The 26,804-nt window shown below is 42.6% G+C and overlaps 1 protein-coding gene across 1 annotated transcript in view; it reads right to left on the bottom strand.

The window, feature by feature from the left end:
* The window catches only part of LOC126263528 (serine-rich adhesin for platelets), a 245,304-nt gene that overhangs the window by 27,186 nt on the left and 191,314 nt on the right, over positions 1-26,804 (bottom strand). Inside the window, exons 8-12 of the mRNA XM_049960622.1 lie at positions 22,796-23,138; positions 10,988-11,174; positions 4,618-4,866; positions 1,927-2,264; positions 813-1,207 (exon numbers count right to left, since the gene is read on the bottom strand). Coding sequence (XP_049816579.1) covers positions 813-1,207; positions 1,927-2,264; positions 4,618-4,866; positions 10,988-11,174; positions 22,796-23,138 — 1,512 coding nt within the window. The remainder of the gene's footprint in view (positions 1-812; positions 1,208-1,926; positions 2,265-4,617; positions 4,867-10,987; positions 11,175-22,795; positions 23,139-26,804) is intronic.

Below are 26,804 nucleotides of genomic sequence, written 5' to 3'. Positions count from 1 at the left end.
ACAAAACTACTCTACATTTTATTTCTGTGGTATGCAACAGAAATACGCCTAAATTAATTTAAAACTTAAAATCCAAATTGTGTAACAGTAAGGGAAAATATCCAGAAAGAGAATGAATCATTTGTGCACTTACATTTAAAAACTACAGGGTTTGAGAACAGTTTGGAGGAGATCTAATCCAAAAAACAACATCTTCCCTTAACTGCCTGTTGAAATTCATGAACAGGCTGTGGCCTGTTGCTTGAAATGTTTTATGTCACAGGATGGTATTTCCTGATAGAAGCAGGAGGCTAGCAGGTTGTACAGCAGTTTCAGGTAGTGTGATGAGTGCAGTATAAGTTTATGGAGGGGAAAGGTTTCCTGCTGGGAAATGGTGTGCAGATATTTGAGATTACACTGCATAAGGATCTAGTGTGGGGAATATAGGTGCTCGTGCTGGAATGATGTATTCCTGTGAAAGAACACTGTTGAGGATCAGGGAATGACAGAATTGCAATAACTTTTCTGAACCAGTAGTTGAAACTTGGTATGATATATTTTTACAGGCGAACAGGAGAGAAAATTCCACAAACAGTGTGTGACACTGTGTTCTGGCTGGGAAGAGGATTTTATTTTTACAGGGGTAGATATAAGGAGCACGTTTGGCTAATACCATTATATTTCCTGAGAGTATTAATACTGAGTAGATATGAGTATCTACATAAATAAAGAAGACAGAGAGATGATGAAATAGCAAAAACAGTTCCCCAACACTGAAACAGCTTTACTGAGACACTCAAAGTGAGGTATAACAAATTCTCTGGCACAATTACCTTATTTACTAGATTTTCTGCCCCACCCTTCTCGCTTACATTTTCTGTGTTCTGGCTATACTGATGTATTTTCTCCTCTTGTGTGTGTATGGCACTATTATCTTCAATAGGTGTAACAATAGCACTGTTTACTTCTGTGGCACTGTCTTCAGGCATCTTTCGCTGTATCAGGGGTGAGCCGGCCTTGAGGTCTCTTCCACTGCTGTGTCTAGCTGACGACAAAACATTTTTTCGATTTATGGCTTCCACACTCTTTGGCTTCAGCACACGCCCAGTGTGGCTCGACTGGTCAGTGCCAGAAGCGAGTGTTCTACGTAGTGGTGATGACGGTGGGGAGTACTGGCTCGAGCGACTCGAACTGACTGCTGAGTCATCAGAATCATCTCCTCCACCACCTGTTAGAAACAGTACATAAAAAACTCTTTATATAACTGAAAAATGGACCATAAAACCTCTCTCAGAAACTGCAAGTAGTACTTCTTACAGTGCCGAGAAAAACTATGATATACTAATTAAATTCTTCAACTTGAAAAAGTAAATGTATTTTTTCATTTATGGTACTCTAGTCTGTTATAGAAATTTTTTTGTAAATTCACAGCCACAAACAGTGATCTTGTGTTAACTGTTTACTGAAATATATCACAAACATGTCATTCCTATTATAACATTCACATAACAACTCCTCTGGTGTTTTTTCTGATGACAGGATCATTAATTAAGGTATGTCTACATTCACACTTCTGCGTTGTTATTCACCCTAATATCTTATCATCTGATCTTCTGTTCTGTGGTATTTAAATGCTCCTCCACCAATGTTACACAGTGTAACCCTTAAGCAAACATTATTATTAAATATGCAAACATTTACTTTCAGTCCTGGAAAAACAAATTTTACTTCATATTAATGTGAATAAATTCAACTGTCATCTGCACTGTAATAATAAAAATTCCATGAGGAATACAATTTTACAAAATGAGGAAAATTCTACCAATTTACAGCTGAGTGCTTGGCTATCTTCATTTTATAAATTGTCATGTGCACTTAATTTGATAAAAACACATTATACCTCTAACAACACAAACCCCCTACCCATAAAACCATGTTAAAGCCTACCTTTGCTGTGAGGGGTAAGTACATCTGTCTCCGGTGCAGCAGAAGGGCTCCGGACTGCGCCGACTTTAAAGTCAAAGCTGATGTCCGAGCGTGTAGGGGATGAAGCGATGCTTTCTAATGACTTCGGTTCTGCAGGTGGCTGAAGTGGTGGTGGTCTGGAGGATGGTAGCGGTGGTGGCCGGGTGTTAGGAGTCCCCTCAAACAATGGCCGCAGCTCCTCGCGACTCGAGGACAGAGACGAGCTGAGTGAAGAGCTTACAGAGAGGCTCTTTCGCTTGAAGGCAGGTGAATACTTCGGAACAGATGCTGATGAAGACCAGGATGGACGAGAATTCTCTCTGTGGATGAAAACACTGGATATGATATTACAGTGACAAACTTCCACTCTGTCATCAACATTAAAATTAAGTTATTTATGTGTGTGTGTATGTTTTATGAGCTAAATTAAGTATACTTCTGCTGTATTTAAATTAACAGAGATAAGAGAAAAACCTGTTGTGGCTTCTTATCAGTTACTTCATAAGATTTCCTCAATTTTCAGATTTTTACTGCTAGGGAAATGAACACTGCTTATTCCATCCTCAAAGGAATCACTTACCACACTAACTCTTTGGAAAAACTATACTCCTTGGCAAATTATAGCACATTCATCACTCTGGAAATTCTGAAAGAGTCTCAGAATATTATTTGACTGGCCAAAAGGCAAGTGTTCTCAGATATTGCCAGAGTGTGTCACCCCACAAGGTAATAGGAAAATATATCACTTATCTGTTACATTTAATGTGAGCATGGCACTCTGTTAAGAAGTCAGTGAGCCCAAAGATGTAGCTCCTTTTTTATCTTACTTTCCTCTACTGTTCTTTCTCTTTTGTCTTCATAATTCTTCCCACATCCTGTTGTCTGAGTGACCTGACCTTCCATTTTAACCTTCCCTAATCAAAATTTCTCTCCTTCCTGAGGCAGAACTCTTAGCTCTGAAAGCTAGGATAGTGTACATACTGTTATATGTATCTATCAATACTGAAATTTTGCCTCCTGAAGGTAATCCAGGACAACCCAGTAACTAAATTTAAGGAACAACATAGGATAAGTGGCAACATTTGATGAACTGGAGAGAGTTCTCTCCAGAAAGAGTTGCTCTCTTCTACCACCGAGGACATACATGACTGCCATTCCCCCAAAGTTCCAGCATGAATCACCAGTACAAGTGGCTATTAATATCTTTCCACAGTAACATGGTAACAGTGCTGCCCAGCAGCTGTAAGGAGTTCAGATACCTAATCTAAAGCTGCAGGTTAAATCCTCAGGTCATTATAAATTTTTTTGTCATCACGTTTAACACAATTTTCACTTCAGGCAGTGCTCTGTGCATGCAAATAATGCTATGCTGCACAGTGTTTCAGATGCCACTGAAAACTGTATTCCCCTCTGGTTTTGCTGGACCTCAGATCAGAGGAAAGCAAGAACATGTCACACCTCATAAGACTACGTCTAGTAAAGCATCAGAATGTTCTGAACCATCCATTATGTTGACAATTTTTTTATATCTTGCTACTGATACAAGTTAACTCCACAAAAATGAAAATTTGACAAACAAATACACCGCTGAAAAACTACGGCAGCTCATAAACGTGCTTCACCAGAAACTTAGCCTTCTAAACATACACCCACACTCCACAACCCACCATATGGTGCATGGTGGAGGACACCTTTTGCCATTGCTAGTCATCCCTTTCCTGTTCCACTCACAAATGATGCAAGGAAAAAATAACTGTCTTTATGCTTTCGTATGTGCACCGATTTGTACCACATCATCTTCATGGTCCCTATGTGAGATGTATGTTGGTGGAAGTAGGATCATTCTGCAGTCCGTAGCCAATGACAGTCCTCTAAACTTTCTCAGCAGTGTCTCACAAAACTAATAAATTCTTCCTCCCAAGGAATCCCCTATTGACTTCACAGAGCATTTCTGTAATGCTTGTGTGCTGATTGAATCTAATGTTAACAAATCTGATAGCAAACATCTGAATTGTTTCGAAGCCTTCCTTTAATCCAATCTGGCGGAGATCCCAAGCAGTCAAGCTGTACTGAAGGATGGGTCGTACCCGTGTTCTATATGTGGTCTACTTTAAGGACACACTACATTCTCCTAGAATTCTCGCAGTAAATGAAAGTCAACCATTTGTCTTACCTGCAACCAACCTTATGGGACCGATCCATTTCATGTCACTTTCCAACATTATGCCATGTATGTAATTAACATCACTGTGTGAAGCAGCACACCACTAATACATCACTGCAGGATTGTTTTTCCTACTCATCTGAATTAACATACATTTTTTCGCATTTAAAGTAAGTTGTCACACACCAAACCAATGTATCATTCTCCAGTTACTTGAAGAAGACATTTTCAGATACACTACAGTGTCATCAGCAAACAGTCATAGATTGCTGCCCATCTTGTCTGTCAGATGGTTTATGTAAATAGAGAACAAAAGCAGTCCCCTCCTGGCAATACCTTTGTCTCCGCGAACCTGTAGATATGTACATGAAAAACATAAGGGTTCTTGTTGAGACATGTATGTAAGTTCCTCTTGTAGAGTTTCACTGCAGTGCTCTAGCTGCTCTCCAAAATGTACACAAAAGTCAACAGTGTCAGAAAATGCCAGAGATACTGCACATTTCACTTACCGTGTGGCCACAGTCGATGGGTTCCAGCTTGTTACTGGAGATGCAGCTGTAGCACTTAATGGTTTTGGAGCACTGAAATGGTTCTGTGATAAAGGTGCCACGTTTTCTGACTGCCAGCTGGTTGGCCTGTTCAGAGGTGCCGTGGACAGACCTGACCGGGTCCAGTTTGTCGCTGTCGTTCTCTTGGTTGGAGTTGAGGAAGAAGGAGTCCATGAGCTCCTTGTAGAGACAGGTGGTGGAGGTACAGACCTGCAGGGAAGCAAGTAGAACAGTATTTACAATCTGACACAGAAAAATGTAAGTATAAGAAACAATGTCGCTTTTTTGCACGTTTTCACTCAGTGTTGTATTGTGGCACTATCTTCTGGAAATGAACCTACAGTAAAAAAAGAAGTATGTGTTCATTAGAAACAAGTAGTAAGAATATTATGTTCAGCTTGAAACTGCATGTCCTGCAGATGCCTCTCAAAGGCTCTTAAAATTCTGACACTTGCTTCTTAGAACATTTCTCCCCAATGGTATTTTTTTTACTGATGATAAAAAACAGTTTCAGCTGAACTTTGATTTGACAATCATGATGCAAGACACAAAAATAATTTTAATGTTGGCTCTTCCTGTTTGTTAGAGTTCAGTGTGGCGTAATGATACAAAAATTTTCAGCTGTTTCCCATCTAACATAATATAAAAAACTGGAAATTTCATCCAGATCAAAATAAAATTAAAAAAAAATACCTCACTAACAAATTCTCCTACAAATTATTGGATTACCTGTAATTAAGGAGTGAAATCTCGTGTAAGATACAGGAAAGAAGCAGCATTTATTATAAAGATGGTTGACAAGAGTGACAGATAGTAGACAGACCTCTATTATTATGGATGAAGGTAATTACTTTCTAAGAAAAATATAAATGTAAATATTAAGCTACCAGTAGGAGATAAACAGCAGTTATCTAATACAAATCAAAAAGCAGCAACTGGTTTCAATGTACCAGCTCTCCTGCTAATTTCCTAATTTACAATGGAGTCTGTGAATAGGACACATTCTAAGACACCAAGAAATCATCAACTTAGTATTGGAGGGAAATGCAGGGGGTGAAAATTGTAGAGGGAGATCAAAAGATGAATGCAGTAAGCAGGCTGAAATGGATGTAGGTTATGGTAGTTATTTGGAGATGAAAAGGATAGATTAGTGTGGAGAGTTGAATCAAACCAGTTTTCAGTCTAAAGACCACAACAAGAACAAGAACAACAACGACAACACAGTTAGCTGTTGCAAACAAAAATAATAACAAGTAGTATAGCAATACTCTACTGTTAATACAATGAAAAGGTGAAGTTTCTAAGAGTTGCTTGCTTCTCTTATGTTAATGAATACCTCGATGTGTCCCATACCCCTGAAAGTTCTCCTTCTTGATGGGATCTACGAAAGATGATCACTGAATGAATCAATGGAAAAAAATAACTTCATGATATCAGTGCTGATGTTACATATAAACGAGTTTTAAGTAATAAGTTTTTCAAATTGCTAGGTAAAATGCAAAGTTGGCAATTAGTATATTGATGGCAATCAGATGATAAGATTGAAAGAACTACCAGTTTGCACAATTTTAATGGGATATAGCAAAGTTGCAATGAAACAACACATCATATTTTTTGGTTAATTCATATCTCATATTTTGCGTAAACCATTCTTTATTACACAACAACTTAAAACTTGATTTAGTGACTGGGCGATCCAGAAATATGTTAACATAGTAATATGACACATTTGTGTATCAGCAATGCTGGAAACAACAATTTTGAGAAAGGAAAGTTCTCACAGTTGTAATGGATGCAGAATTTTTGCAAAGTCTGCCTTTAACTAGCATAACATAAATACCACAACAGGCTAGATAAAAGAAATTACTCACCAGTCAATGGTACAAGCAAGCACATATGAAAGCTTAGGAAATGTGGAAGCTTTCAGAGCTAGTGGCTCCTTCTTCTGACAGAAAGTCTGAAGGAAAACGAAGAGGGATAAGGGAAATGGACTGGTGAGGTTTAGAAAAGGGGAGACTATGGAAAAGTCACCCAGAACCCTAGGTCACGTGAGATTTACCAAACACAATGAGAAGGAAAGACCTTTGGCACTGGGCGGTCCCCAGTCAGTCTGTTTTTCCGATACTTCTCATTCTGTCTGGTAAGTCTCCCCTGAACTGGGGTTCTGCCAACTTTTCCATGATTTTCCCCATTTACTAAATCTCACCAGTCCTTTTCCTCCAACCTTCTTCCTTCCTCTTCAACACTTCTGCCAGAGGAAGGAGCTAAGAACCAGTTGAAAGGCAACTGTTGCAGTTAGAAGTGTCAATTCCAATTCAATTGAGTACCTTTTCATTACTTATTCGATACATCCATCTAATTCTCAACGGTCTTCATTGCAACCTCATTTCTAACATTTATCATCCAAAGTTTCCCTTCCATGCAAGGCTACACTACAGAAAAATACTTTCAGAAAAGACTTAGTAATACTTAAATTTGAATTTGAATTACATGACAGCAAATTTCTCTTTTTCAGAAAACCCTTTTCTTGCTATTGACAGGCTATATTTTATGTTTCCTTTACTTCTCTTAATGTCATTTATTTTGCTGCCCAAACAGCATAACTCATCCACTATATTAGTATCTCATTTCCTAATTTAGTTTCTTTGGCATTGCCTAGTTTAATTCAACTGCAACACGTGTCTTATTTTTGTTGATATTTATCTTATAACCTATTTTTCCAAGTGGACACTTTCTTTGAGTTGTCAAGGCTGTACGCCTGGTTGGTTAGGAAGGAGTTGAAGTTTGTGATGTCTGAAGATGGGTGTAATCCCGAAACACATAACATGTTCTAATAAAAGAGTCAGTTGAACATCTCATTACTTTATTGCAATTGTACAGCATTAGTTGCCAATTATTAACATAAAAATGATCGCAGGCCTCAGAGGGGTTTTTAAGTCCTGTATATCATCCCACATTTAATAATAATAATAATAAAATATATAAAATGTTTTAATATACCAATTATAAAAAACCATAATAATTTGTTTACTTCGGTGCTTAATACATGACTTTTGCATAACTTGAAAGAAATTGCAATTCAAAGGAATATAGCTTCGGAAAGTGTTTGTTAAAACATTTTATAAGTACATGTGTTATCTAATTGTTTTGTGCACTGTAACAGCAACAAACTCTCAGAACTCTGACATCATCAAAATCTGCATGACGAAGTCGAAATTTCCATGCATCATTATAAGTAATTCACTGAGCGCTACACTGAGGTACACATATACGATTAGTGGTTGCATCGCATACACAAGGTATAAAAGGGCAGTGCATTAGCAGAGCTATCATTTGTGCATAGGTGATTCATTTGAAAAGCTTTCTATATGATTATGGCCGCACGATGAAATTAACAGACTTTGAACACGGAATAGTAGTTGGAGATAGACGCATGGGATATTTCATTTCAGAAATCATTAGGGAATCCAATATTCCTTGACACACAGTGTCAAGTGTGTGCTGAGAATACCTAATTCCAGGCATTACCCCTCATGACAGGCAACGCAGTGGCCGACACCTTCACTTAATGACTGAGAGCAACAGCGTTTGTGTAGAGTTGTCAGTTCTAACAGACAAGCAACACTGCGTTCAATAACCACAAAAACGAATGTCGGACGTACGACAAACATGTCTGTTGGGACAGTGTGTCGAAATTTGGCCTTAATGGGCTATGGCAGTTGTTGACTGGCTCGAGTCCCTTTGCTGACAGCCCATCACCTGCCAGCCCATCACCTATCCTGGGCTTGGGACCATACTGATTGGACTGTAGATGACTGGAGTGGCCATGTCAGATAAGTCCCAATTCCAGATGGTAAGAGCTGATGGTAGAGTTTGAGTGTGGCACAGAGGGCACAGAGCCATGGACCTAGATTGTCAACAATGCACTGCCCAAGTTGGTGGTGGCTCCATAATTGTGTGGTCTGTGTTTACATGGAAAGTACCGTTTCCTCCTCCGTTCCAACTGAACCAATCATGGACTCGAAATTGTTATGTTCAGCTGCTTGGTGATCATTTGTAGCCATTCGTGTACTTCATATTCCCAAACAATGATGAAATTTTTTGGATGTCAATGCGCCATATTACTAGGCCACAATTGTTCACAATCAGTTTGGAGAACATTCTGGACAGTTTGAGCGAAAGATCTGGCCACCCAGATCGCGTGACATGAAACCCGTCGAACATTTATGACACATAATTAAGAGGTCAGTTAGTGCACAAAATCATGCACCGGCAACACTTTAGGAATTATGGGCGGCTATAGGGTTAGCGTTTCTTAATATTTCTGTAAAGGACTTCCAATAACTTGTTGAGTCCACTCCAGACAAAGTCTGACACAACGTTAGGAGGTATCTCATGACTTGTGCCGCCTCAGTATGCGACTGTGTATGCAAGTCTGCATATTATGGTTCTGCAAGCGTGTAAGTAAGGGCAATGCTTTAGGGGATCTTTCCGTTTCTGCCTTGCTTTATTCAGCTTCCTTTGCCTGGTCAGTGAGCTCTCAAACTGTGTCAGATTTCTTATAGATTGCAGGTACTTGCAGCCTGTAAACTGATACCCTGGAGTTTTCTTCACAGGCGATCAGGATAAAAGTCCATCCACGTGTGCAAGAAACCGAAAAGTATCCTGCGTTTAACATAGCTTGTAATTTCCGAAAAACTTCGTTTTCATGTTACTTTGTAATTTACACTACTGGTCATTAAAATTGCTACACCAAGAAGAAATGCAGATGACAAATGGGTATTCATTAGACAAATATATTATACTAGAACCGACATGTGATTACATTTTCACACAATTTGGGTGCATAGATCCTGAGAAATCAGTACCCAGATCAACCACCTCTGGCCGTAATAACGGCCTTGATACGCCTGGGCATTGAGTCAAACAGAGCTTGGATGGTGTGTACAGGTACAGCTGCCCATGCAGCTTCAACACGATACCACAGTTCGTCAAGAGTAGTTACTGGTGTATTGTGACGAGCCAGTTGCTCGGTCACCATTGACCAGACGTTTTCAGTTGGTGAGAGATCTGGAGAATGTGGTGGCCAGGGAAGCAGTCGAACATTTTCTGTATCCAGAAAGGCCCGTACAGGACCTGCAACATGCGGCCGTCATTATCCTGCTGAAATGTAGGGTTTCACAGGGATCGAATGAAGGGTACAGCCACGGGTCATAACACATCTGAAATGTAACGTCCACTGTTCAAAGTGCCGTCAATGCGAACAAGAGGTGACCGAGACGTGTAACCAATGGCACCCCATACCATCACGCCGGGTGATACAGCAGTATGGCGATGACAAATACACGCTTCCAATGTGCGTTCACCGCGATGTTGCCAAACACGGATGCGACCATCATGATGCTGTAAACAGAACCTGGATTCATCTAAAAAATGACGTTCTGCCATTCGAGCACCCAGGTTCGTCGTTGAGTACACCATTGCAGGTGCTCCTGTCTGTGACGCAGCGTCAAGGGTAACCGCAGCCGTGGTCTCCAAGCTGATAGTCCATGCTGCTGCAAACGTCGTCCAACTGTTCGTGCAGATGTTGTCTTGCAAACGTCCCCCTCTGTTGACCCAGGGATCGAGACGTGGCTGCACGATCCGTCACAGCCATGAGGATAAGATGCCTGTCATCTCGACTGCTAGTGATACGAGGCTGTTGGGATCCAGCACGGCATTCCGTATTACCCTCCAACCCACCGATTCTATATTCTGCTAACAGTCATTGGATCTCGACCAACGCGAGAGCAATGTCGCGATACGATAAACCGCAATCGCAATAGGCTACAATGCAACCTTGACGAAAGTCAGAAACGTGATGGTACGCATTCCTCCTCCTTACACGAGGCATCACAACAACTTTTCACCAGGCAACGCCGTTCAACTGCTGTTTGTGTATGAGAAATCGGTTGGAAACGTTCCTCATGTCAGCACGTTGTAGGTGTCGCCACCGGCGCCAACCTTGTGTGAATGCTCTGAAAAGCTAATCATTTGTGTATCACAGCATCTTCTTCCTGTTGGTTAAATTTCACATCTGTGGTAGCACGTCATCTTCGTGGTGTAGCAATTTTAATGGCCAGTAGTGTAATTCAGAAATGTGATACACGTAATAAAATAAACACTTTTATTCGTATTTCTTTTTTGGAGGGGGGTGGGGGGGGTGCTGGGGTCAGCTTTATGACTCCCGTAACACCCCTCCCTTTTATCAAGAAACTAAAGGCAGCGTGCTCTTGTTTGTTTTAAACTTGTGCTCTCCCACTTTTAACTCCCGCTCCTCTGTGAGACTCACTTGATCTCCGGCAGATCCGGCAGCAGCACCGGCAGCTCAGGCACGCGCTCTGGGATGACGAGCCCCCGCAGCTTGGACAGGCCGCGCTGCCGCCGCTCCATCATCTGGCCGACGCGGGGATCCCCCGCGATGCTGTTGCGGTGCGCGCGCACGTCCAGCAGGCTCTGCGACCGCGAGTGCAGCAGGCCTGCCAACACACCGCACCGCCGCCACCTCTTACCAAAGTATCTACATCCATCCGCCGTTGTTAAATACGGCCTAAAGTTAAAATAGTAGGTTTCACCGCAGGTTTTCTACTCGATTGGCTCAAACAGGCTTCTGATTACATGTGGATATATGTACGATTATACCTACAACAAAGGAAAAAACCGACAGCATCTGATTACAAAATGATGAACATCTTAGGCACATCACAGCGCATAAGTACTAAGTAGTAATACAAAGAACTGATATGAAATGGAACGTCAACGTGAAATCAGTATTAAGTATCAGAGAAGGCGAACTGAAGCATTAGATTTGTTGTAAGAGTTCTGAAAAAATGCTGTGCATCTGTAAATCCCATACAAGACGCTAGTGCGACCAATTCTAGAGTATTGTTCCAATGTTTGGATTCCTTATCGAGCAGACAAGACGAAAGGTATCGAATGAATTGCCAGGCGCACTGCTAGGATGGTAACACCAAATTGTAACATAAATTATCGGGGAGCTTAACTAGGAATCCTTTGGAAAACCTGTATAGAGATGGTTCGATCATTTCTCATACACAGCACTCCGCCTTTAGGCTACAAGTGGCCCAACGGGACCATCCGACCGCCGTGTCATCCTCAGTTGAGGATGCGGATAGGAGGGGCATGTGATCAGCACACCGCTCTCCCGGTCGTTGTGATGGTTTTCTTTGACCGAAACCGCTACTATTCGGTCGAGTAGCTCCTCAATTGGCATCACGAGGATGAGTGCACCCCAAAAAATGGCAACAGTGCGTGGCGGCCCGGATGGTCACCCATCCAAGTGCCAACCACGCCCGACAGCGCTTAGCTTCGGTGATTTGACGGGAACCAGTGTACCCACTGCGGCATTTCTCATGGTTTATGGTAACTCTGTAATGAGTAAAAACTCTGTACTCCAGATTGGGGGGGGGGGGGGTCAGAGGCAAGTCCCCCTCCCCGCCTCTTGACCACCATGAGAAAATCGTCTGTGGATAGAACGGTTTTTATTTACAGGTACCCATGGGCGTCTGGAAATATTTATCGGGGCTCGGGGCAAGACCAAAATTTTTGTTTGTTATATACTTCACCCCACTAGTTGCTCTGTAGCGGCCAAACCTACCGTAACTTAGAACAGATTTTATCTTGTACACTGTAACATCTGAATATGTGCACCGCACAGCAATGCCCGAAGTGCTCCAAGGGAATCCGGACATCACGCATTCGTTCAACATTTGTTTATGTACGAGCGTAAGAAAGGCAAGGTTTGTATGAGTTTCAATTTATGGCGTGACGAATATTCCTCTCCGTCGTGAGAAAGGGTAAAACACGGAAGTCAATTGTGTAGCGCAGCTTTCCTTCCTTTGTGAATCTTTCTCTCTGATTTTTGAGTTCGCTTCTGTAAGACGCAACAAAGGAAGGCGTGAAAAAGCCGCTCCTTTGTGGCGTGCCGACGTGCTGTTCTCAAGCTGACTACGAGGCGTAGATCGGCTGTTGTGGTAATCACATTCAGTGGAATACAGTGTAGGCGAAGAAGATACCCGGAGAGCCGGCTAAGGGGACTGCTGAATCGATAGCAGATGACGTCGACCGATATTACGGATTTCTGACAGCTGCTGACGTTTTGGAATTATTTATTTACACATTAGTCCCGTTAAACACAATGTTGTCTGCTGTGAAATGTCGGTAGCGACTTGTCAGAAGTCTGCACTTTTACCGACATTCGATTTCAATCGAATCTCATCTATCACTCTGCCAAGAGTCTTCTTAGAATGGGATTTTTGATCATTACACTCAAATGACCAGCCTCCGAAGTCAAGGTCGCTATTACACTATCATATTGCTTTGTCAAAGCTGGTATGTCAAATATTTATGTCAATGAAATTAAATAGTGCAACAGGGAACTTTGTCAAATCTGGCCTTTCGTCAAAGAAATATGATCAAATCTAGAGCCTCGCCGTGAATTTGATTATAAAAGTGGTTCGTCTTCTGCTCACTGAAATGTGAAATGTAACCGCTTGGAGCGCTGGCATCGCAGCAGCTATTTTACGTCTCTGTAGTCTGTTAATATGGCTTCGAAGTTTAGTTGCTGTGTTCCTTCGACTCTTTCTAATAACCTTGTTTCGACTGGTATGGGAGGTGAGCAAGGGGCGCATTAAACGTGTGTTGATGGGCAGGTGGAATATGCTGCAAGCGACTTTATTTCCACAAACACAGTTACAGCCATCCACCTCTACATCTGGAAACATCCAGGCAACTTTTCAGGAAGCCAAAGTAGAGTAGGCGGTCACACTCTAGAACAAATTTTTTTCTTAGCTTTCCATTGTATTTTGTCTATTTTTAAACTTTGGATACCACTGGTTAAAAACTGTATCATCTGTTGTAGTTGTAGGTTCACTAATTCTATATTATTCGAAAAAATATGGCATACTTCTTATTGCCCATATAGTGTACTAAACAAATATTTACCGTCCGATCTTCCCACATCAGAGCTTTATGCATCGCTTCACACGTTCCTTGAATTATTTTGGTTAAAGCGCATTGTGGTAATCGAGTGCTGTATTGTAAACTAGAGTCGCTCTTTCCTGTATCGAGCAACCGTAGTGTTATGGTGAGCCTGTCTTCTGGAACACGTAGCATTTCTCTAGTGAGTGTTCTTTTTATAATACGAGAAGCCACAGTGCGGAGCAAGTACTGAAATACAGTTGCATCTATTCGTAAGTAATTTTATATAAGACTTGGCGTTCGACGTCCTCCACTTGTAGCTCTGGTAACAAATTTTTCTGAATGATTTTACTATCTCGACCTAAAACGCACGGCTTCACCCAAGTACGTTTCCCTTTTTCCCGACGCTTCTGTTGCAAATGCACACACAATGCAGTTGTGGCACAAGCAATTGCAGCGCATAATAACAAGTTGTTTTCCGCCATCTCGAACTTCGACGAAAAATATGATGACAGTGTAACAGCCCGGTTTAGCGCTACGCGAAACATCTTTGTCAAAAGAAATAGCGAATATTTTATCCTATTTCTTTGTTAAAGAAATATGATAGTGTAATACCCGCCTAACGCACACTTGGGCTATGGCGCTCGAGTCGGAGGTACGACGGTTCGAACCCTGCTGGAAGCGATGTGGCGGCGTAGAGTTCCTGATCAGCAACCTTTGCACTGATGTCCTGGATTAAGTTCCTAACCTTTCTGCACTGTCTCAGGAAATGAAAGCATGTCACATTGCTGATGGTGGTACGCGTTTCCCTTCATACACAACACAAACACAACACCACACTCTACAAGGGCTCATTACAGCCATCCACACGACACAGATACACACTTGACACTTGTTGACAGGTCGGAGGAAGGTAATAGCAAACCAGCTCGACTAGGGGCATACCAAGGCGGAGATGCAGGATTCCTGGCTCCACTACGCTCATTCCCTGAGTGTGGGATAAAGCTGTTGAAGAAATGTCGATATATCGACAATTTCTCCAGAAATTTACGATGTATATCGACAACATTTATTCCCCGATATATCGGTAGCGAAACGATAATGTCGGGAGCCAATATTTTTATTTTATATATTTGTTTCGTAGTTTTCGGTAAATATTATAAATTGTTCTTTTGAAATTGCAGTAGAACATAGTTTTACTTACACTGTGTGACGGAGTATTAACAGATTTTGAGCTTTCATCACGTCCAGTCTTTCTCTTTGACAGTGTGAAGCAGGTACAGGTGGCACAAAGAAGTAGTGCGACTGCACTGGGAGGTGGCGGTGTGAATGGAATAACAAGATTTCCGATGTGAAGAAATAGCACACCAACGGCGTTAAAAGCCAATTTTTAACGCAACTAGCGTGCAAGAAATATGATAGTGTAATACCCGCCTAACGCACACTTGGGCTATGGCGCTCGAGTCGGAGGTACGACGGTTCGAACCCTGCTGGAAGCGATGTGGCGGCGTAGAGTTCCTGATCAGCAACCTTTGCACTGATGTCCTGGATTAAGTTCCTAACCTTTCTGCACTGTCTCAGGAAATGAAAGCATTCAATTCTTGTTCTAGGGGGATAAGGAGGCTGCTAGCTTGTTGAACTACAGAATATCTAATAAGAAATCATTACTTAAATATTCAGCTCTAAAACCCGGCAGTATATTTACTTGTGCAGCCGATACTTTTATATGCCGCTATACAGACTGGTCTGTGCGGTGGCCGGAGAAGTGTGAGGGGAAATGCTGACGTAATCCGCGTTCGGAGCTACAAATAGAAACTGCAACGTTTAGGTTCAACACGCAATTTTGACACCAACTGCTAGCTCGCTGACGTTTCCCAGCAAATCCGATACGTGGAGATAATGAACGACGGACCTATCGGACATCTTTTATTGTGTCACTTACATGCAATTACCATTTTTAGCAAAGTGGTTGTCACCAACTGTGAACGTGCATTGCTTTCCTTTCAATTCTTGTTCTAGGGGGATAAGGAGGCTGCTAGCTTGTTGAACTACAGAATATCTAATAAGAAATCATTACTTAAATATTCAGCTCTAAAACCCGGCAGTATATTTACTTGTGCAGCCGATACTTTTATATGCCGCTATACAGAATGAGACAGCAATAATAACCTTTCTTCCAGGAGTGCTAGTTCTGCATGGTTCGCAGAAGAGCTACTGTGAAGTTTGGAAAGTAGGAGACGGACTGGCAGAATTGAAGCTGGGAGGACGGGTCGTGACTCGTGAATCGTGATTGGGTAGCTCAGATGGTAGAGCACATGCCTGCGAAAGGCAAAGGTCCCGAGTTCGAGTCTCGGTCCGGCACATAGTTTTAATCTGCCAGGACGTTTCGCCTCGTGGAACTTCCGACATGATTTGCTGTGTCGTTTATATGCGCTGTGAAAAGTAATGGGCCTTGAACACTTCCTTGGAGCAGGCCCGAAGTTACTTGCACACTTGATGACATCTCCGTTCAGAATGGCATGGTGTGTTATAGTTGCTAGGAACTCCACAATCCAACCACACAGATGGTCTGATATTCTGTATGTTCGTATTTTGTTCGTGAGGCGGCAGCGCGAAACTGCATCAAACTCCTCGCGAAAGGCAATGAACACGCCGTCTAAATGGGCGCCGGTAACTAATGATGTATGAAAGGTTTCGCTCTCCATTCTTGAATAGTGTCATTAGGCAATTGGCTACTCTCTCTGCTCTTTGATCTAAGGAGGATGGCTATGACGGTACCTCTACTCCTTGTCCTTTGATTTATGTTGCTGTTGATAGCTGTAATACCTGCTGCTGCAGTAGCGCGAAAGGCAGAGGTCCCGAGTTCGAGTCTCGGTCCGCGACACAGTTTTAATCTGCCAGGAAGTTACATATCAGCGCACACTCCGCTGCAGAGTGAAAATCTCATACTGAAAACATCCCCCAGGCTGTGGCTAAGGCATGTCTCCGCAATATCCTTTCTTTCAGGAGTGCAAGTTCTGCAAGGTCCGCAGGAGAGCTTCTGTAATGTTTGGAAGGTAGGAGACGAGGTACTGGCAGAAGTAAAGCTGTGACGGCGGGGCGTGAGTCGTGCTTGGGTAGCTCAGACAGGCAGAGCACTTGCCCGCGAAAGGCAAAGGTCCCGATTTCGAGTCTCGGTCCGCCACACAGTTTTAATCTACCAGGAAGTTTCATAGCAGCGCAAACTCCGCTGCAGAGTGAAAATCTCATTCTGGTTCCACGAGGCGTTTCGACGATGAAACTGTGGTGCACAGAGAAGTCACAACTCTTGAAAACTGTAACGGAATGCAGGAAGGTCTGCAAGCATCGACGGTTTCTGCAGGGGACCTCAACATAAACAAAAGTAATGTATTGCTTATATATAAAGACACGTTATTGTATGATTACACGATTGCACAACACTCTCTGGAACGAGTTACTTCCCAAAAATACCTAGAAGTATGCGTACGGACGATCTGAAGTCGAACGACCACCTAAAACTAATAGCAGGAATTCACCGGAAGAATCCTCAGAAGACTTAGTCCGTCAACGAAGGAGGCCGCGTACAAAACCCTTAAATATTTCTCGTTAGTATGGGATCCGTACCATACGGAATAGATGTAGCAAACAGAGAAGATTCAAAGAGCAGGGCGTTTCGTTACATGTTCATTTAGTAAGCACGAAAACGCCACGGAAGTGATCAACCAAGATCGCACTTCGCGTGCTAGTTTACTGTTCAGTTTCCGAGAGCGTATCTTCCTACAAGAGTCAACAATGATATTGTTTCCTCGTACGTAAATTTCGAGAAAACACCATGAACACAAAATTAGAGAGATCCATGTTCAGGGATTCTTACCAGTAATCGTTCTTCCCGCGAACCATTCGCCACCGGTGCAGGAAAGGGGGTTAATGACAGCGGTACACAAAGTACCCTCCACCACACGCCAGACGTAGATTATTAGATAGCATCAAGGACTACCGCCATCACTTGTATCCTCGTTGGCTTCATCGTTGTCTTCTTGGTCAGTAGCACTGTCGTCATTCTCGCGGTAGGCGATGGCTTTTCCCCCCCACCCACAGTAAAAACCATGATAGAAAAACTCGCAGTTCACAGGTGGTGATCGTGGAGAATAAAAGCAAACCGTAGTACCACCAAGTTGGTACACAAATATCCTGTCACTACGCTTACTGTCACAAACTTCCTTGCGTTCCTTTCTAAATAGACACCCTGCACGTTTCGAGCAGCCGTTCACCTCGATGACGGTGTTTGTGGACACGACCATCGACCTAGTGTGCTAAAAATGTGATTAACCCGAAGAGCCGACACTTACCATTCCGATGGTCCCGTCCCCAATGCAGTGAAAATTGACGATGTCGTTGGGTCTACATGTGAGCACGTAGGGGTGGTATGCAGCGCAGCTCCAACAACGTACGATGAACGGTGTGTTCCGAAACACTTGTGCGTGCACCAGCACTGTGCTCTTTCCACAGAGATGCCACAGATCACCATCTCTCCTGCTTTATCGCGCACACAAGCCTCCATACCCCACGTTCTGTGAAGAGTAGTGGACGTCCGTGCATATAGCGCCTAGTGGTAGTTCCACTGTCCTTCTCCCTCTTTCCATAGATACTCACGACAGTAGCACGTGAACATTCCACCAGCTTCGCCTTTTACGAGTTACTCGTTCACAGACCCTACGTAACAATAATCTGGCCTTTGTCAAAGTCTCTTATCTCAGACTTATATACTTCGTCCAACGCTGTTCTAATTTGTTGATCCCTTCCGAATAATAGGAATTGTACAAGTCTGCAAAATAGCTGTTAGTTGCTGCAATTACCTCCTCGTTTGAATAAAATCTTTGTCCTGCCAGTTTCATCATATTGGGGAACAAATTGTAGTCCGAGGGAGCCAAGTCTGGAGAATATGGGGGACGTGAAACGAGTTGGAATCCTATTTCCATTAATTTTGCGACCACAACTGCTGAGATGTGTGCTGGTGCATTGTCGTGATGGAAAAGGACTTTTTTGTCGTCCAATCGCCAGCGTTTTTCTTGCAGCTCAGTTTTCAAATGGTCCAATAACGATGAATAATATGTACATGTAATAGTTTTACCCTTCTCCATATAGTCGATGAGGATTATCCCTTGCGAATCCCAAAAGACAGTCGCCATAGCCTTTCTGGCCGAAGGAATGTTCTTCGCCTTTTTTGGCGCAGATTCTCCCTTGGTCTCAGGAGTCTAGTAATGTATCCATGTTTCATCTACAGTGACGAGACGACACTTAAGCGGATTCTTCCCGAACAGCTACAAACAATCCTTGCATCACTTCACACGATTCCGTTTTTGGTCGAGTGTGAGCAATTGCAGAACCCATCTTGCAGATAGCTTTCTCATGTCCAAATGTTTATGCAAAATTTTATGTACCCATTCATTCGAGATGGCCACAGCACTAGCAATCTCACGCACCTTAACTCTTATGTCATCCATCACCATATCATGGATTGTATCAATGATTTCTGGAGTCGTAACCTCCACAGGGCGTCCAGAACGTTCAGCATCACTTGTGCCCATATGGCCACTCCGAAACTTTTGAAACCACTTATAAACTGTTCTAATCGAAGGTGCAGAGTCACTGTAATGTTTATCAAGCTTCTCTTTAGTCTCCTGCGGCGTTTTGCCTTTCATAAAGTAATGTGTAATCACCACACGAAATTCTTTTCCGTCCATTTCTTTGACAATCACTCGACTTCCTCGATTTACACGAATGCCAAACACAAAGAAATAGACCAATATGGCTGAAACTTTGTGTGCGTTCTTTCCAAAGATGCTACTAACTAAACATGACCTCGATACGCGCCGGTGGTGCCATCTCTCGGACTTCGCACGGACTTTTCAAAAGCCATCGTACATGCTTTTGCTACCGCGTCACGTGCCCGCAACGCCACCAGGCGTTTTCTTAGCATTCTGTATCAACTTTCGTGCCAGAATATTAGAACGTCTGCAGAGAATAAACAACACAGTGTTCGCATTATGTTATTACGAATTAATACTGCACATTTTAAGAACAAGATGTCCGTCTGAAAATTACTGAATGTGGAAAATTTTATAACATTTACTGAATTTCCTGTCGGTGGTTGGCGTAACATAACAATATTAAATGAAAACATTTTCTAAGGATCCGCAAAATTATATTTACTTGGTCACAAAACGGCTGTCAGCTTCCTAGGCCATAGTCAGAAGACAACCGAATGTCACAAATATAGATAAAATTTATACAGGAGATACAAATATGTTGACATGCAGAGTGTTTACAGAAGAAAGTATTACATTTTTGTGTCAGCAGAAGTAGTTACATGATTTTTTTCTGTGAGCATCATTACACGTTTCATGAAGGATGTACAAAATTAGGTAGAAACATATCGAAAACAGCAACAAAAAGCAGGATAGGACTCTCTTCCACGGTACTTGAGGGGGCTGTAGAGGGTCAAAGCAGTAGGGCAAGACAGGTAGTGGAATATAACCAACAAATAATAATTCAGGACGTAGGATGCAAGTGCTATTCTGCGATGATGTTGGCACAGGAGAGGAAATCATGGTGGGCAGTATCAAACCAGTCAGAAGGCTGGAAAAAAAAGCTTTGCATTTAAGAACACATGAAAAATAAAGTTAAATTTACAAGTGTAACCCAAACAGAAGCTTTATTTAACAGATGGGGAAAAAGGAAATTGACTGCTTTTCTTAAAAGAATGTAAAACTTCACAATCTACCAGGTCATCAAAAAGTCAGTATAAATTTGAAAACTGAATAAATCACGGTTCAAAAATGGTTCAAATGGCTCTGAGCACTATGGGACTCAACATCTTAGGTCATAAGTCCCCTAGAACTTAGAACTACTTAAACCTAACTAACCTAAGGACATCACACACACCCATGCCCGAGGCAGGATTCGAACCTGCGACCGTAGCAGTCCCGCGGTTCCGGACTGCAGCGCCAGAACCGCTAGACCACCGCGGCCGGCAATAAATCACGGAATAATGTAGATAGAGAGGTACAAATTGACACACATGCTTGGAATGACATGGGGTTTTATTAGAACCAAAAAAAAAATACAAAAGTTCAAAAAATGTCCGACAGATGGCGCTTCATCTGATCAGAATAGCAATAATTAGCATAAAAAAGTAAGACAAAGCGAAGATTATGTTCTTTACAGGAAATGCTCAATATGTCCACCACCATTACTCAACAATAGCTGTAGTCGAGGAATAATGTTGTGAACAGCACTGTAAAGCACGTCCGGAGTTATGGTGAGGCATTGGTGTCGGATGTTGTCTTTCAGCATCCCTAGAGATGTCGGTCGATCACGATAGACTTGCGACTTCAGGTAACCCCAAAGCCAATAATCGCACAGACTGAGGTCTGGGGACCTGGGAGGCCAAGCGTGACGAAAGTGGCGGCTGAGCACACGATCACCACCAAACGACGTGCGCAAGAGATCTTTCACGCGTCTAGCAATATGGGGTGGAGCGCCACCCTGCATAAACATCGTACGTTCCAGCAGGTGTTTATCAGCCAGGCTGGGGATGATGCGATTCTGTAACATATCGGCGTACCTCTCACCCGTCACGGTAGCAGTTACGGTACAAAACCAGAATCACGCATTTCCTCGAAGAAAAAAGGCCCGATAACGGTAGATGTGGTAAATCCAACCCATACCGTGACTTTCTCGTCGTGCAATGGAGTTTCCACGACAGTTCTAGGATTTTCGGTAGCCCAAATTCTGCAGTTGTGGGCGTTGACAGATCCTCGGAGCGTGAAATGAGCTTCGTCGGTCCACAACACGTTACTCAACCAATCGTCATCTTCCGCCATCTTTTGAAACGCCCACACCGCAAATGCCCTCCGCTTCACTAAATCGCCAGGTAACAGTTGATGATGCCGATGGATTTTGCACGGATATCATCGGAGGGGACGCCTAAGTGCCAACCAAACAGTTGTGTATGGAATGCCGGTGCGACGTGTGACTACACGAGCGCTGACTTCTCTGTGCATAGACGAAACCCGCTACAGTCTCCATTTCTTCCTGAACTGCCTCAGCAGCAATACGCCTTGTGCTCGGTCGGCCACTACGGGGTCTATCGTCTAAACAACCCGTGGCTTCGACCTTCGAAATCATCCTCGCCACAGCTGCATTTGTCAACGGACCTTTACTCGTTCGAATCCCCTTCCTATGGCGATAGGATCGTAACGCTGAACTAGCACATTCCCCATTCTGATAAAACAGCTTTACTAAAAGCGCCTTTTCAGGTAACGTCAACATGCTGCAACTGCTGGCGCTTCTGATTCTCTCTCTCATTACAGCTCCTTTTATACACGATTGTCATGCGCAGTCACCAACGTTTTATTGTTCAGCGCCATCTGTCGGACATTTTGTGAACTTTGTTTTTTTTTTGTTCTAATAAAACTCCATGTCATTCCTAGCATGTGTGTCAATTTTTACCTCACTATCTTCATTATTCCGTGATTTATTCAGTTTTCAAATTTATACTGACTTTTTGATCACCCGGTAGATTGTGAAGTCTTACATTCTTTTAAGAAAAGCAGTCAATTTCCTTTTTCCCATCTGTTAAATAAAGTTTCTGTTTGGGTTACAGCTGTAAATTTAACTTTATTTTTCATCTGTTCTTAAATCAATGTATTTTTACCTAGTTTATTAAGTTTCCAAATTTATACTGACTTTTTGATCACCCGGTACATAATAAGAGTGGTTTTCCATTGAAAGATGAGCGTCAAAGGTTGAATCTGCTTTCTTAATCTCCAGCTTCTCTCACGTTGAGGTCCATTGTTAGTTAAATGTAACCATTTCTGAGTGACATAAAAATTAATACTTTCTTTTGTAATTACTCTACACGTAATCATTTTTGCATCTTTCGTATCTCCGTGTAAATAATATCTGTGCAATTCAGACGTCATTTTATCTGTGTTCGTGACTTTCAGCTATCAACGGATAATGGCCTAAGAAGCTGAAAGCCAGTGTGTAACCAAATAAATATTTTGCGGAAAGAGTTTCCTATTAATATTTTAAGCTCCTGGAAACAAGAGCGCAAGGCCGTTACGTCGGACCACTCTTGGTCATTGTTACTTGCCTGTGCCGCTGAAGGACGTCCTCCGCGGAAGCGAGGCCGTGGCCTGCTGCGCGTCGGCAGAGCGCTCCCTCGCGGGGGCTGGGGCGGCGGCGGGGGCGGCGCTGGCTGCGGGGGTGGCGGACAGGTCGAGGAAGCTCTGCGAGCGGTCCAGCGGCGACGTGCGCACGTCCAGCTGGCTGCCGCCCACGCGCGAGTACAGGCCGCCCGCGGGGCTGGCAAGGGCGGCGGCGGGGGCGGCGGGGACGGCGGAGGCGGAGGCGGAGGGCGCCGACAGGTCCGCCGCGGAGCTGAAGCGCCGCCGCAGCGGCGACGCCGCAGCCGGCTGCTGCGCATGCGCGGGAGCCTGCCAACATGACGGCCGCAAATCAGATAAAGCCGACTGTTTCGTCACTATTATCAATTTAACACAAAGCGAACAGGCGGATAAACGTTAAACAATCCGTAGCTGCAGATATTTAATTAGTTCCTGGTTTACTTTATACACCGCATGCTGGTGGAAACCTTAAGATTTCGAGAGAAATGTAATAATTCCAATTCCAAAGATGGCAGGTGCTGACATGTGTATTACCGAGCTATCAGTGGAAAACGTAATGATTGCAAAATATTGACAGAAGTCATTTACAGAAGAGTGGAAGGAAACAACAGTAGAGGCCAATACTGGCCCTAGGATTTATCCTGGTAGATAGGCTGGGGAAAGGCAAGCCTACGTTTACAGCATTTGTAGATTTAGAGAAAGCTTTTAGCAGTGTTGGCTAAATAATTTTTTTGAAAATTTGAAGGTCTTAGGGTTAAAATACAGGGAGCAAAATTTTAGCCACAAGTTTTACAGAAACGAGACTGTATGTATATGAGTAGGGTCACGAAAGGGAAGCAATGAATGAGGAGGCAGTGGGACAATGGCGGCAGCTCCCTTTCTAAAAAATGAGCCTTTAATTCATTGTCGTTCGAAATTGGCCTCCAATCCCAAGCGCTAGGCCCTACTGTTGCGCCTGAGTGCTCGTTCGTTTCATAATTTTGCTCGGGTTAACCATCGTAATAAGGGGTCAAAACAAAAACCCCCGGAAAAATTACGTTACCAGTACAAGATGTTGGTTGTTTTTGGGGAAGGAGACCAGACAGCGAGGTCATCGGTCTCATCGGATTAGGGAAGGACGGGGAAGGAAGTCGGCCGTGCCCTTTGAAAGGAACCATCCCGACATTTGCCTGGAGCGATTTAGGGAAATCACGGAAAACCTAAATCAGAATGGCCGGACGCGGGATTGAACCGTCGTCCTCCCGAATGCGAGTCCAGTGTCTAACCACTGCGCCGCCTCGCTCGGTCCAGTACAAGAATCATAACTAGGACAAATGATTTAGCATCTGACTGCATTAAAAAATTTTCTGTCACCACAGGTGCTTCTCCTAAAACAACTGAACACAGAATATAGCAACGAAAGGTAATTGTTTGTCTCAGCTTCACGCAGCGATTTAAAAACTGCACACTACGCAAAACAACCAAAAATATATACGCACGTTTTTACATAAACTCGCTCCATAAATTATACCATTGTTCACTGAATTAAGCTGCGTCTTGTGAAATAACTGCCTAACATTTTTTAAAAACATTAACAGCAACTGCAGTAGTCCTGACGAAATTATATATGGTTTTCCAGGAGGAATGACAGAGGATGGCCGGACGATACGCGGCCGAAATATCAGTGGAAGAAATTTTATTTGCGCGTTTGTATGCCAGAAATTTAATGGACAAATAATAATATGTTCCGAACTAGTGTCAAACTCTAAAACATGTGCCCTTATTTACACTGAAACGTCAAAGAAACTGGTATAGGCATGCATATTCAAGTATAGAGGTATGTAAACAGGAAAAATACGGCGCTATTCAGAGATATGACAGAAACACTCACTTGAAGCAAAACACTTCATATGTCCATATGCCCTGTTCCGAATGGTTCCCGGTATAGAAAACGCTTAATGTCACTTTTGTACGTTTTTCTTGAATAAATCAAAAACTATTTCTCTAGCGAAAACGCATCGTAGTAAAAAATTAAACTACACTTAATTTCCTTCAGCAAAAGTTCAAATAATTTTTTCTCTAGTTTGCACCAAGGGAACGAGACATTGTTGAAAATCTTGCGCGACGCTCATTCGCTGTAGATTAGGTAGTTTTTGTACGCAAGTCTGAGATAGTTTCCCGGTTTAACATATCACAAGTTTCAAACTATTCTCGCCATTTCCTCTACACTACTGTGGTACGTAATAAACAATGACAACGTATCGAATATTACAGAAAATAAAAAAATGGCTCTGAGCACTATGGGACTCAACTGCCGAGGTTATTAGTCCCCTAGAACTTAGAACTAGTTAAACCTAAGGACATCACAAACATCCATGCCCGAGGCAGGATTCGAACCTGCGACCGTAGCGGTCTTGCGGTTCCAGACTGCAGCCACTTCGGCCGGCACAGAAAATAAAGAACAATGTATACTAAAGGTGTTCTATCGCGGAAACCATTCGGAATAGGGCATATGTCGATACGAAATTTTTGGCTTCAAATGAGTGTCATGTCCCTAAATAGACCATTCCTCTGGGGGAGCGAATATATCGGTCAGTCCATAACGTATACAATGACTGACTTTTACAGTCATATTTTTCTTGCAAACCTACTTTTATAGCTTTTGAAGATGTAGAGAAAGTTACTGATAATGTTGAGTGAAATACAGTTTGCAGTTCTGAAGGTAACAGGGTACAGGGGTCGAACGATTATAAATTAAACAGAAATCAAAATTGGAGACGTAAAAGTCGAAAGCCAAAAAGGGAGGTAGTAAATGAGAACGGTTGGAGTATATCCCCCTTGTTATTAAATTTGTACATTGAGTAAACACTAAAGTAAAACAAGGAGAAACTTGCCCGCGAAAGGCAAAGGTCCCGAGTTCGAATCTCGGTCCGGCACACAGTTTTAATCTGCCAGGAAGTTTCATATCAGCGCACACTCCGCTGCAGAGTGAAAATCTCATTAATGAGAAACTAATTTAAAACAATGTTGATTGAGCGTAGTAGAATAAAATAGGGTGATCCTGGGGTAATTAGTGTAGGAATTGAGACACTGAAGCTTGTAAATGAGTTTTACCATTTAGCCATCATAGTAACTGGCATCGACAGAAGTAAAGAAAATATACAATGCAGACTATAAATAGGACGGAAAACTTTTCTAACAGAGATAAAATGTGTAGGCATCTAACGTACATTTATATTTTGGGGAGTCTTTTTTTGTAAGTAGTTGTTTATGGTGTAGTCTTGCATGGAAGTGAAGAGTGAATGATAACGAGTACGGCCAAGGCGAGATGGACAAATTTAAAACGTTGTCGCATAGAAGAATGCTGAAGATTAGACGAGTAGGTTGATTGACTAAAGAACAGCCACTGAATCAGATCAGTTGGAAATAGCACGACTGTTTATCATTTTGCTGTTCATCCAATCCTTGCCTTGAGCTGCCCTAATTAGAAAACGCATCTACTGCACCTATGACATCATTGTTAATTAGTTTTTTGGATGTGATCATTTTCATTATTTTAGTCTTCTTGCAATGAATTTTCAGGCATATTTGCATATTTCTGTATTGAGTTGAATTTTATCTGACTAGAGGCATTAGTACAATTCGAAAGAGATTGAGTTACGTTTCATTAACACGTTCTGTTTCTTCCTTTTCCTTTCTCTTGGTACATGTAAGTTAAGTCTGGTTCCACTGTCATCGCTGGAGCTAGTAGTATAATTTTATAGTCGAAAATTGTTTTCATATTAAATGTAGTTGATCTCCAAAAGTTATTCTGTAACTAAGCTCTCTCTCTCATGTACCTGACAATTACAAGAACGGGGAAAAACACCATTCTACAAGTAGACGAAAGTGGGAACGTCCACACAATTGTGTTCTTGCGTTGAGTCAGGGCAGACGCCGACAACCAACGGTCAAATTAGAAAACGCCTCACTTGACGATAGAGAAAAGCATTCCGC

Source organism: Schistocerca nitens, chromosome 6 (genome assembly GCF_023898315.1).
Source record: "Schistocerca nitens isolate TAMUIC-IGC-003100 chromosome 6, iqSchNite1.1, whole genome shotgun sequence".
NCBI lineage: Eukaryota > Metazoa > Arthropoda > Insecta > Orthoptera > Acrididae > Schistocerca > Schistocerca nitens.
This window is presented reverse-complemented; position numbering and strand designations above follow the sequence as displayed.